Raw genomic sequence first — 13,052 nt, forward strand, 5'->3', positions numbered from 1 at the left:
CTCAAATACATATAGCTCAGTGTCACTGCATGAGAGGCACATTTCAAGCAAAGGTCCATACATGTCTTTCATCTCTCTGTAGGTAAGTCATATGATATTTGTTTTATTACATTATGTAACGAGATACATTTTTTCATTTACATGTGAGTTGGTTAATGGTTATGCTGTTCATGGTTTATAACGTTTTAAAAGATGGAGTCTTTAATTATTAATTCACCACCTGGGAATGGTAATGAAGGGCGGATTTAATTTTTTTACTAATCGGATATCCAGACATAAAGATCAACATCATGCCTTTGAATACTTACTGGTGTATGCAATGAGCCATTGTTTATGCTATAGAGTGTTACACCAACAAACACACCATGATAACGTCACGTATGGTGAAAGGAATCAATCAGTAGTAAAGGCCTTACATGATACTGTTGGAGAATTGTTTAAGCAAATGCACAGATAAGAACAAATGTATGAGTCAATTTTATGAAGTTCAAGAACAAGGCGAGGCGCAGCTTCATTCGTTGAGCATGTGTACTTTCTCCGGCTCAGTGATTCTGTGCCCAGCAGAGCGCAGCGCAGTATTCCTCTGTCAAGAAAAGTTCATTTAAATCTTTGAAGTTGTAGTTTTTGGAGCCTTGACCTCTCTTCTGATATATTCTGGAGCTAGTTGGACAGGATAATATAGTGTAAAACTAAAGAGGTTCGAATCCATCCAAACCAAGTGATCCAAGACTGATTACTAAGTGTTATGAAATGTACTGTACATTTTTTTTGTATATAACTGCCTTAATGTTGCTGGACCCCAGGAAGAGTAGCTGCTGACTTCAATGGGGATCCTTAATAAATACAAATACAAATTACACAAGGATCCCATGAACTGACCCTGATTTCCCCATCTGTCATTCAGTGAGTCAGAGTGTGAGTTGACACCCGAACTGAGCCATGGGGTTAGGCTGTTCAGAGGGTTACTTCTGGGACCGCCTGGTCAGGAAGTGTCTGACCTGTCAGATGGTCTGCCAGCAGCCCCATCGCCACCTCAGATGCATCGAGTACTGTGGTAAGTTCACATACACACAAACGCTCGCCGGGGGCAATAACACATACACTGACTTGAGAAGTCAGTGAGAGGCCAATACACCGTATGATTGTCCATATGACTCAATCAGTGGAAGCTGCTGAGGGGAGGACGGGTCATAAGTAGCTGGAACGGAGTAAATTGAATGGCATCAAACATATGGAAATCTTGTGTTTGACATAGTCCACCTATTCCCCTTCAACCATTACCACAAGCCCACCCTCCCCAATTAAGGTGCCACCAACCTCCTATGGACTCAAACTTAAAGTTATACATAGAGGTAAAGTGCCTATCATTAGTATTCACCCCCTTGTGTTGCATTACAAAGTGGGATTCAAATTGATTTCATAGTGATTTTTTTAATTAATAAAAAATTGATTACTAAAATGTCTTGGTTGCAGAAGTATTCCCCCCTTTGTTATGGCAAGACTAAATAGTAAGTTCAGGAGTAAAAATGTGCTCAACAAGCCACATAATAAGTTGCATGGATTCTGTGTGTGTTAAGTTTTTTTTAATGACTACCCCATCTCTGTACCCCACACATACAATTAGCTGTAAGGTCCCTCAGTTGAGTAGTGAATTTCAAGCACAGATTCAACAAAAAAGACCAGGGAGCTTTTCCAATGCCTTGTTAAGAAGGGCACCGATTGGTAGATGGGCTAAAATAAAAAAAAGCAGATGATGAATATCCTTTTGAGCATGGTGACGCTATTGATTAGGCTTTGGATGGTGTATCAATATACCCAGTCACTACAAAGATACAGGTGTCCTTGCTAATTGAGTTGCCGGTGAGAAAGGAAATATCTCTGGGATTTCATTATAAGGTCCTTGGTGATTTGAAAACAGTTACAGAGTTTAAAGTTTAATGGCTGTGATGGATTTCTCCTGAGGCTGGATCAACAGTGTAGTTACTACACAATAATAGCCTGTACAGAATACAAATATTCCAAAACATGTATTCTGTTTGCAACAAGGCAGAGTAATACTGAAAAAAAATGTGGCAAAGGAATAAACTTTTTGTCCTGAATACAAAGTGTTATGTTTGGGGCAAATCCAACACAACACACCTCTGAGTACCACTCTCCACATTTTAAGAATGGTGGTGGCTGCGTCATGTTATGGATATGCTTGTCATCGGCAAGGACCGTGGAGTTTTTCAAGATAAAATGAAAGAGAAGGGAGTTAAGCACAGGCAAAATCCTGGTTCAGTCTGCTTTCTACCAGACACTGGGAGACTAATTCCCCTTTCAGCAGGAGAATAACTTAAAACACAAGGCCAAATCTATGCTGGAGTGGCTTACCAAGAAGATAGTGAATGTTCCTGAGTGGCCGAGTTACAGTTTTGACTTAATCTACTTGAAAATCTATGGGAAGACTTGAAAATGTCTGTCTTGCAATGATAAAGAAAATAATTGAAAGAGCTTGAAAGTATTTTTTTTAAAGTAATGGGCAAATATTGCACAATCAAGGTGTGCAAAGCTCTTCGAGAGTTACCCAAAAAGACTCAACAGTTGGAAACGCTGCCAAAAGGTGTTTCTAACATGTATTGACTCAGGGGACGAATACCTATCTAGTCAATATACACCGAGTGTACAAAACATTAAGAACACCTGCTCTTTCCATGACAGACTGACCATCTGAATTGACGTGAAAGCTACAGTATGATCCCTTATTGATGTAACAGGCTAAAGCCACTTCAATTAGTGTAGATAAAGAGGAGGAGACAGGTTAAATAAAGATTTTTAAGCCTCGAGACAATTGAGACATGGACTGTGTATGAGCCATTAAGAGGGTGAATGGGTAAGACAAATGGAAGTGCCTTTGAACAGGGTATGTTAGTAGGTGCCAGGCGCACTGGTTGGAGTGTTTCAAGAACTGCAACGCTGCTGGGTTTTTCATGCTCAACAGTTTCCTGTGTGTATCAAGAATGGTCCACCACCCAAAAGACATCCAGCCAACTTGACAACTGTGGGAAGCATTGGAGTCAACATTGGCCAGCATCCCTTTGGAATACCTTTGACACCTTGTAGTCCATGCCCCGATGAATTGAGGCTGTTCTGATGGCAAAAGGGGGTTCAATTCAATATTAGGAAGGTGTTCCTAATGTTTTGTGAACTCAGTGTATACTAGTGTTATATTTTTCATTCATAAAAAAGAAAATGTTTCATCCAGTTTGACAGAGTATAATGTGTAGATCATTGACATTGTTTTATTAAATCAATTTTAATCCCACTTTGTAACACAATAAACTGTGAATAAATCCAAGGGGGATGAATTATTGATAGACACTGTATTTAATGATATATACATGTTGTATTTAATTATATGGTGTTGTATCAGTGGTAAAAGGATAATACAAAAGGTCAATGAATCTCAATACCATTTTTATAGGGTTAAGTAACATGTATAGCCTACTGGAATCATGGTTGATACTGTACATGGTAGCCATTTTGTGTCAAAACACAGGAAGAATATACCATGCATGTTGTAATACTCAGACCATCCTTGTGCCATTGTGTGTCTGTCTGTGCCAGTGTCTCTGGGGTGTAAGGCAGTCCCAGGGCAGTACTACGACAGGCTGTTGAAGAAGTGTCTGAGGTGTGCTGCGGTGTGTGGCAGCCATCCCTCAGAGTGTTCCCACCAGTGTCAGAGTGAGTGAACAGCATTCTATGTACTATACATCCAGCCAGTATGTTGTAGCTATTACAAAACATATAGGAAACCCTTTTTCATCAGAATATTAGGTGCTCAAGGTTCTCTTTTTGTCTCTCGTTCTCCCTCTCTCTGTAACACACTCAAACCGTCATAATAGTTTGTACACTAGTAAGTAATTAATTGAGCATACAGCCATCTCCAAAAGAGCTTCTGGCAGTCGATCCAATACGTATAACAACTGACATGCAAGCGACCCTTTCACAAGTGCAGCAGCTTGTCATATATTGTTTTAAAGGAAAAAACCATACTCACTGGAATATTCTTTACGTTTTCATGTCTTTTTTTTTTTTAGCAGCAAAGGTCAGAGCAAACGGCCACAGCCTTGACCAAACGCTGACGAAGACTGTGGCCGAAACTTGTCTGTTTGCTCTGACCTCTGCTTCATAAAAAAAAAAAGGGCATTCAAAACGTAGAGGTCAGAGCAAACAGACAAGTTTCGGCCACAGTCTCCGTCAGCGTTTGGTCAAGGCTGTGGCCGTTTGCTCTGACCTTTGCTGCTGCTGCAAAAAAAGAAGACATTAAAACGTAAAGAATGTTCCAGAGTGTAGGTTTTTCCTTTCTTAAAATATATGCCTTTTGAACCCGGCAACCAAATACTTTTTTCTTCTACAAACATTTGAGTTGAGCACATCAATTCCTTTTTCAAATGCCATTTACCCAGCCAGGTGCTTCATTACCTCAGGATTACACGGCTGGACTAGCTGAAATGTAATGTCTAAGTCCCAAACGGTACCCTCCCAGAAGGCCCTAGTCAAAAGTAGAGCACTATATAGAGAATAGGGTGCCATTTAGTGTTCTCTCTAATTCAGTCAAATTGAAATAAGATAACTTTGGGATTAAATGCATTTGGCTTTGCTGATGTTCAGAACTGAGAACCGTCTAGAAGTAGAGCGTTGACATTTGGAAATGTGCATACGCTACGTTACGACTCACTTCACATTACATGGATGTTATTGCAGGGTACATAAGGATTTAATTTAAGTCATTTAATTCCCTCAAGCCCAACAGCCTGCCTTGAATGGAATCTTGAGGCCTGTGGATGGGAATGCCTTCCAGAACCATACCATCAGGGGCAGCTACCTACCCAGAGGCCTGCCTAACTCAGCCATCCTGGTGTACTCTCTGCTGGGCCTGTGTCTGACTCTGCTGCTGCTGACCCTGTCTGTGGCTCTGCTGGTGCTGCTGAGGAGGACCCCCCGACCAGGAGCCACACAGAACAGTCACACCCAGGGTCATGAAGGCCAAAAGGGCCAAGAGCCTAACCAGCACAGCCAGTCCTCCAAAGGTCAGTTTGGGCACACATCTAGACTAAAAAAGGTAGCACAGGTTACATCTTCATAAAGCCACTCAGAATGGGAGGGCTGATCTAGGATATTCAATAAGATCTAAAAAGGTACAAAAAAACGGATCAATCAATCAAATATATTTATAAAGCCCTTCTTACATCAGCTGATGTCACAAAGTGCTGTACAGAAACCCAGCCTAAAACCCCAAGCTGCAAGCAATGCAGGTGTAGAAGCACGGTGGCTAGGAAAAACTCCCTAGAAAAGGCAGGAACCTAGGAAAAAACCTAGAGGAACCAGATTCCTATGAGTGGCCAGTCCTCTTCTGGCTGTGCCGGGTGGAGATTATAACAGAACATGGCCAAGATGTTCAAATGTTCATAGATGACCAGCAGGGTCAAATAATATTAAATCACAGTGGTGATCCAAGATCACAATCTTGTAATTGAACATGGCTCCTTTTAGATAGAGATAACCTGTGTGTGTGTGTGTACCATCTTTAGACTGCCTGATAGATCCATCCCTGCTCCAGGTTAACAGTGTGACACTGAGCCGTTCGTCCAGCCCCACAGAGACGTGTGTGTGTGTCCACTGCTTCCCTGACCTCGGAGTGCCTGGCAGGGGAGAGAAGCAGCAGAGACCCCCGCTCACCCTCTACCAGCAGGCTGTCCCCCAGGACCTCCACTCTCCTACCAGAGCCCCTCAGTGTGGATCATCACAGAGAATAATTTGCTCCCCCAGTCAGCCCAGCTTCTGATTGCAGAACTGAACCAGACTGGACACTAAATAAATAAACAACTCTGGACAGATCTCATACCGTCCACTCCAGGATCAATTTTTCCTCCCCAATCCTAACCTGAACAATTAGCGGGGGGAAAAAAGAAAAACTGTCCCAAGATCAGATGTGTGAGCAGTCTGGAGAGCAGAAATTAATAGGTGGTGAAGGATACAGGAGAAACTGGAGTGAGACAGAAGCGAGTGACATAGAACATTATATATGCCTGTACAGATGTTGGATCTTCATTTGAGCCAGTTTTCTACAGCAGGAAACTAATCCTGCAGCAACAAGAAATGTGAATTATGTGGATTATAATTAATGGACATTTTTGTAGTGGTTGATATATTTTTCAATAGGGCAAATCAAGTCTGACATTTTAAAGTGGAGATTACAAAAACTTTAAAAGCCTTTTTAAAACCTTGAATGCACAAGTTTGCATTTCCTGTTGTGCAAGAAAATTCTCAGCAACAAAAATGATCAAATCAGGACACCCTCTTCGTCTCTCGGGAGACATTACAACTACCTCTCAAAGTCAGAATTAGACGTTCATCCATGTTTCTCAAACGTCAAATTACGAAGTTCATGTTTAAGGTTAGGCATTAACTCTGAATGGTTAAGGTAAGGGTTATGGTTTGGGATAGGCTTAAAACTAAAATCTCAAAAACATTTTTATTGCTGGATTTGAACATGCAACCTTTGGCGGATGCTTAAGCATTCACTGTTGCCCCTAGTGGCCAGTTTCCACGTCATCTTCCGACGTGCTCAGACATGGACGGACATCAAATACCGACTATCACAGGTGACCTGGCTGGACATTCACAGGCGGGTGGCCTCCATGTGCCGCCATGAAAGTCCTCCAGTAAATCTTCAACAAGCTAATAAAACCCTGTAGAACACAGGCAAGTAAAGATAAAGGTTTTTATTTTGGGTCTCACCATCAGTGTCCAGTTCTTGCAGCAGATAAAGTGTTGGGGATGTAGTCTTGACTAGACCATAATGATCCTTGGCCGATAAAGTAACTCAGTTTATACCTTGGTTTCTTATTTTAGCATACATACATACATACATACATACATACATACTTTAACATAAATGATGTGAAAAAAAAAAAAAAAAAAAAACTCTCCGACACCAACTTTATATCCATCGTAGACAGCATGCTGAATGGGAAGTACTGATTCAGTACACAAACATATGCACAACACACATGCGTGTGCGCATACACGGAATTAGAGAAACATGTGGACAAGGTTTAACACTGTCAGATCGAGCCATCGTCTCCGGCAGGATACACAATGTGCCAGTCTTTTTCTTATTCACAACAACGCATCACCTGAAACAAATTCCCCACCATATGTCAGCAACACAAGAATTATACCATCAGCGCAAGAAACAAAAAAACGTGATACGGTCTCTTTTCAAAAAAGACATGACTGCACAACATAACAAGGACAGGGTTGTTCGAGGCAGAGGGGAGGATGGGAAACTATAAACAAGGACTAAAATTAATTATAAAAATATAGTTATGTATTTTCGCTGCCATCGCAAATAGTAAAACACAAAAGAGGATAGCTTTTTCACAGAACAACACTCCGCTTCTTCCATAGTTAAAAAATAGATGTGTTAGATTAATCATACAGTATTTTTTTTTTTTTTACTAAAAAGTCACAAACCACGATTATAGTTACCACTTTTGTCTTTGCAATATTGTAAATACCATTTGTCAGCTTGTTCTGCAGTCAGCGCAATAATAATGCATAAAGAAATTAGACAACCAAATATATTTCCGCCTTTGAAAATGCTTGGTCACTTGTAGATGGGTGTATGTGTGGGTGGAATGATGGATTTCAGAAATGATAAAATAACTGAATGTGAAGTTTTTATGAGATGTGCCCACGGTCAGTCTGTCCCTCCATCTGCCCGTCTGTCTGAAACAAGAATAGAGAAAGAGAGGGAGATCGAGAGCGAAGGAAGCGCCTTCTCTTCCAACAAGGCCTCCATAGTCACACTCCCCCTCTCCATCCTGCGATCTTCCCTCCCCCTCTCCTCTCTTCCTCCTTATCAAGTAGATCCGAGTAGCTTCAGTGCAGATTGGTTTCGGAGTGTCCGTTACTCAGAAAGGATGCATGATTCATTTTCCTTTCCCTCCATTCCCCCAGCTTCAAATTTCACTGATGTAGAGTTTCAGGTAGGCGTGCGTCATGTCGCCATCTTGTTGTTACAAGTCTCTTGGTGGCTGTTGACATCAGTGCTGAAGGAAGGTGGCTATTCGTACTCCAGAAACTGTTTATGGTAGAACAAGAGGTACCTGAGAACAGAGAGCGATTCAACGATAAGATTCCACACTGATACAAGTAATTATTCATGATAATGAAAAACATATGAACAACAGAAGGTAGAGGCTACAACAGAAAGGGGAGATGGAGTTGTGGATTACATTTGGAGAGGACCTAGCTGGACTAGGTCAAAGTTGCCCCTAACCAGTAATACAGGGTCAGATAATCATTTAAAACCACTACTGGGGTGGCAGGTAGCCTAGTGGTTGGTTAGAGCGTTGGGCCAGTAACCGAAAGGTTGCTGGATCAAATCCCAGAGCTGACAAGGTAAAAATCTGTCGTTCTGCCCCTGAACAAGGCAATTCCCCAGTAGGCAGTCATTGTAAAATAAGAATTTGTTCTTAATTGACTTGCCTAGCTAAGGTTAAATACAATTTTTAAAAGCCTCGGGGGTGGGGCAAATGCAGACAGAAAAAAATGGCTGAATAAAGGACTAGTAGAGACCCAGTACTTTTGTGAAAAAATTGAAACCAGCATTATCTGTACAAAACAGTTAATCTGATCATACTTGTGGAATATAAAACTACTTTATTGATATATTTGATCAAGAAAAGTATTTCATTTGATGTAAATGTTTGAGGACAGGGTTTTGTTCTTTCTGGATTCCAGTCAACTCTTACAATTCCAACTATTGAATCCTGCAAGATACTGTTCTTAATTATACAACTACCTTTTCTGCCAAAGGGGAGATGCAGCAAAATAAATAGTCTGCCCCTGCTACAGACGTCTACATATCAGTCTGCTAATACTAGTAAAGTGTACTACCAGTGTACTACTTTTGCGAACAAATATTACTTGTTATGACTACAGTTCAAACTTAGGATATTTTCAGAGCTTACCCTTCGCTGTCCAGCACGTCCTTGATGCTGGCCTTGGTGATGACGGCGTCGTCACACTTGAACCACTGGTCCTTGTGCTGCCGGATGAATGTGGTGTAGTGACCGCTCTCCAGAGTGCCCTGGTGGTTGACCACCGCAAACAGAGAATACCTGGAGGGAGAGAACAGGAGATAGGAAGCGAGGCAGAAAATGGATGAGAATTGGTTCAAGTCAAAGCAAGAGAGAACATAATATAATGACAGTGAATTGGCTCTTGTTCTTTATATGCAACCTAGTACCATTGTTAGAGGGACAGCGCACATACTTATTGTCGTTGTTGAACACGTCTACGGACTGCTGGTACTGTCCGTTCATCCTGCTCTCTTTACTGAAAGACACACAGACAACATGTCAGCAACGATGAACAAAGGCTGTCATACTAAGCCATCCTTAGGCTTCACTCTAGGGATAGTTCACCAAAATGACAATCACATATTGGTTTTCCTTAACCTGTCTATGGACAAGATGAGGCGGCAATCCATGCTTTGATTTAGTTTCCCTGTCACCGCTTCCACATGCTACTGCTAACAGTACCAGGGAAACTAAACCAAAGCATGGTTTGCCGTCTCACCTTGTCCATAGACTGCTTACAGGGTGAGGAAACCAATGTGATTTTGTAATTTGGGTGAACGGTCCCTTTAATATTGCACATGTAGATTACAATGAATCCTATAGCACCCCTATTAAGCCGAGTTAGCTATGACATTAACACCTCACCCTGCCAGGCACGGTTTCCAACGAGGCCCCTGACTGACTGCCTGGTGTGACACTAACCCTAGAGATTACATTCCCACCTCCACACCAATATAACACATCTCTTTCATACACACCCACACATTCATTCAGTCAATGAACTGATGCAGTTCCAGGCATCGCTCTTCCTCTCTGGAGGAGAGCGATCTGAATCCAGTTGAGTCCACCTCAGCAGCAGGTGTTGTTTTGACGTGCTGTGCATCAGGGGATACGCACAGGGAGTTCTGCATTAATGTGTACATACACACACACAGACCTGTGTTTGGCTAATTAAGTTAACACACCAATTAAACACACAGAAAATGGACGTGGTTGGTCAGACAGCACACACACACACACACACACACGCACACACACACACACACACACACCTATTTAATTCTATGACAGAAGGGCTGCATCTCAGTCGACTCAAGGGGCTTCCTTTCCTTGTCTCCTTTCCTTCATTGGCACTGATTTGAGAATCGCCACGTGAAAGCTACATAGCAAGGAGACCATCAGAGGGCTGACATTTCACATGGTGACTTCACCTGGCGAAAATATGAGGAAGTAACTTCAGACTACTGAGATGCAGCCTTCATCTTTTCCACGGTGGGCCTGGCTCATTGTTCAGACTGACCTGGAGGCCATGAAGGGAGTCATGTCCAGCTCTAAGGGGAAGGAGACGTATGTAGGGATCTTCCTCCGCAGCTTCGCTGAGTGTTCAAACCGCTGGAGAGAGGGGGAGAAGAGAGAAAGAGGAGAGCGAAAAACATGAAAAAGAGAGAGCGGGTAGAGATAACAGCAGTAGGACATGAGTTTGAAGTGGAAAAGGGAACTAAACCTGGAGCTCTCACTACCTTTTACACATATACAGACAGAACACACACACACACACACACACACACACACACACACACACACACACACACACTGACTTTGAGGTGGAAACACGCCACAATGGGGAGCTTCTTCATGGTCAGCTGTTTGGTGGACTCCTGGTAACTATGGCAACCGCTACATTTGATCTTGGCGCTGCTCCCCAAGTGTTCTGGTCGGGTAAACCTGCAGAAGACGGGACCATGGTCAGAACACACTCCGGGTGAGTGTGTGTGTGAAAGAGATTGATGGTGTCTCCATTGATGTGGAGAGAGCTGGACAGCAGACTAGAGAGACAAACAGGAAGTGATATGGAAGTGAAGAGTAGTAATGAGATATCGGAGTAGACAGTCAGAGTGGTGGCCCTTGATAGATGGAGAGAGGGATAGAGAAAGAGAGAGGAAGAAATCGAGATAAAGGGGTGAGTAGTACCTGCGAAGACAGTCTGTGAGCGTGGTGGCCCCGGAGAGGTGGCTCTCTCCGTTGAGTGTGCTGCCGTCCCCCCCGGGGCTGAGGGGCCAGAAGGGTGTGGACGACCCCGGCAGGTCCAGACTGATGTCCCAGAACGGGTCAATTGTCGTGGAAACACCGCTACAGGGCGAGAGGGGAGGAGTCTGAGGGAATGGCACTGTAAGGTTTGGCCTTTGACAGACCTGAAGCTTATGGAACCATCAATATGACCCCCACCAGTAGTCACAACACTGTGACAATATTTGTTCGCATGTAAACTCAGCAAAAAGAAGAAAAGTCCCTTTTTCAGGACCCTGTCTTTCAAAGATAATTCGTAAAAATCCAAATAACTTTACAGATCTTCATTGTAAAGGGTTTAAACACTGTTTCCCATGCTTGTTCAATGAACCAAAAACAATGAATGAACATGCACCTGTGGAGCGGTTGTTAAACCTCTTATTAACGGGATCGATTTGACAACAGCCAGTGAAAGTGCAGGGCGCCAAATTCAAACAGAAATCTCAATTAAAATTCCTCAAAAATACAAGTATTATACACAATTTTAAAGCTTAACTTCTTGTTAATCCAACCACAGTGTCCGATTTCAAAAAGGCTTTATGGTGAAAGCATACCATGCGATTGTGTTAGGTCAGCGCCTAGTCACAAAAAAACATAGCCATTTTCCAGCCAAAGAGAGGAGTCACAAAAAGCAGAAATAGAGATAAAATGAATCACTAACCTTTGATGATCTTCATCAGATGGCACTCATAGGACTTCATGTTACACAATACATGTATGTTTTGTTCAATAAAGTTAATATTTATATCCAAAAATCTCAGTTTACATTGTCGCGTTATATTCAGTAATGTTTTGTTTCCAAAATATCCGGTGATTTTGCAGAAAGCCACATCAATTTACAGAAATACTCATCATAAACGTTGAAAGATACAAGTGTTGTGCATAGATAAACTTCTCCTTAATGCAACCGCTGTGTCAGATTTCAAAAAAGCTTTACGGTGAAAGCACACCATGCAATAATCTGAGTACAGCGCTCAGCCACCAAAACAAGCCATACAGATACCCGCCATGTTGCAGAGTCAGTAAAAGTCAGAAATAGCGTTCTACATATTCACTAACCTTTGATGATCTTCATCGGAATGCACTCCCAGGAATCCCATTTCCACAATAAAATGTTTGTTTTGTTCGATAAAGTTAATCTTTATGTCCAAATACCTCCTTTTTGTTCACGCGTTTAGTTCACTATTCCAAATGCACAAGGCGCGGGCACTAAGTCCAGACGAAAAGTCAGAAAAGTTCCATTACAGTTTGTAGAAACATGTCAAACGATGTATAGAATCAATTTTTAGGATGTTTTTATCATAAATCTTCAATAATATTCCAACCAGACAATTCCTTTGTCTTTAGAAATGAAAGGGAACGGAGCTCGTGCTCACGGCCGCGCGCGACTAAACTAAAGCATTTCAGCCAGACCACAAGTTCAAACAGCTCTTATTCACTCCCCTTTCACAATAGAAGCCTGAAACAACATTCTAAAGACTGTTGACATCTAGTGGAAGCCTTAGGAAGTGCAATCTGACCAAATTTACACTGTGTATTGGAAAGGCAATCACTTGAAAAACTACAAACCTCAGATTTCCCACTTCCTGGTTGGATTTTTCTCAGGTTTTTGCCTGCCATACAAGTTCTGTTATACTCACAGACATCATTCAAACAGTTTTAGAAACTTCAGAGTGTTTTCTATCAAAATCTACTAATAATATGCATATCTTAGCTTCTGGGCCTGAGTAGCAGGCAGTTTACTCTGGGCACGCTTTTCATCCGAACGTGAAAATACTGCCCCCAAGCCCAAAGAGGTTAAGACACTAACAGCTTACAGATGGCAGGCAATTAAGGCCACAGTTATGAAAA

At 42.1% G+C, this 13,052-nt stretch overlaps 2 protein-coding genes across 4 annotated transcripts in view; one reads left to right on the forward strand and one right to left on the reverse strand.

The window, feature by feature from the left end:
- tnfrsf13b (TNF receptor superfamily member 13B) lies at positions 1-5,884 on the forward strand. The gene is made up of 5 exons (XM_014158412.1): positions 1-82; positions 905-1,054; positions 3,607-3,723; positions 4,788-5,072; positions 5,574-5,884. Exons 2-5 carry the CDS (start codon positions 940-942, stop codon positions 5,825-5,827), a joined length of 771 nt encoding a protein of 256 aa, XP_014013887.1. The 5' UTR covers positions 1-82; positions 905-939; the 3' UTR covers positions 5,828-5,884.
- Positions 5,885-6,752: 868 nt separating this feature from the next.
- The window catches only part of usp22 (ubiquitin specific peptidase 22), a 38,057-nt gene continuing 31,757 nt past the window's right edge, over positions 6,753-13,052 (reverse strand). For all 3 annotated transcript variants that reach the window (XM_014158410.2, XM_014158409.2, XM_014158411.2), the window contains 6 exons: positions 11,106-11,264; positions 10,733-10,859; positions 10,435-10,526; positions 9,328-9,390; positions 9,024-9,173; positions 6,753-8,156 (listed from right to left, as the gene is read on the reverse strand). In XM_014158410.2, coding sequence (XP_014013885.1) covers positions 8,114-8,156; positions 9,024-9,173; positions 9,328-9,390; positions 10,435-10,526; positions 10,733-10,859; positions 11,106-11,264 — 634 coding nt within the window. In that variant the 3' untranslated portion in view covers positions 6,753-8,113. The remainder of the gene's footprint in view (positions 8,157-9,023; positions 9,174-9,327; positions 9,391-10,434; positions 10,527-10,732; positions 10,860-11,105; positions 11,265-13,052) is intronic.

Source organism: Salmo salar, chromosome ssa19 (assembly GCF_905237065.1).
Source record: "Salmo salar chromosome ssa19, Ssal_v3.1, whole genome shotgun sequence".
Taxonomy (NCBI): domain Eukaryota; kingdom Metazoa; phylum Chordata; class Actinopteri; order Salmoniformes; family Salmonidae; genus Salmo; species Salmo salar.

Excerpts from the sequence above, each read along its gene's own strand:
- tnfrsf13b (XM_014158412.1), top strand. The coding sequence starts at position 940 with ATGGGGTTAGGCTGTTCAGAGGGTTACTTCTGGGACCGCCTGGTCAGG. Across the intron at positions 1,055-3,606 it reads CAGATGCATCGAGTACTGTG|TGTCTCTGGGGTGTAAGGCA; the intron begins GTAAGTTCACAT and ends TGTCTGTGCCAG. Across the intron at positions 5,073-5,573 it reads GCACAGCCAGTCCTCCAAAG|ACTGCCTGATAGATCCATCC; the intron begins GTCAGTTTGGGC and ends TACCATCTTTAG.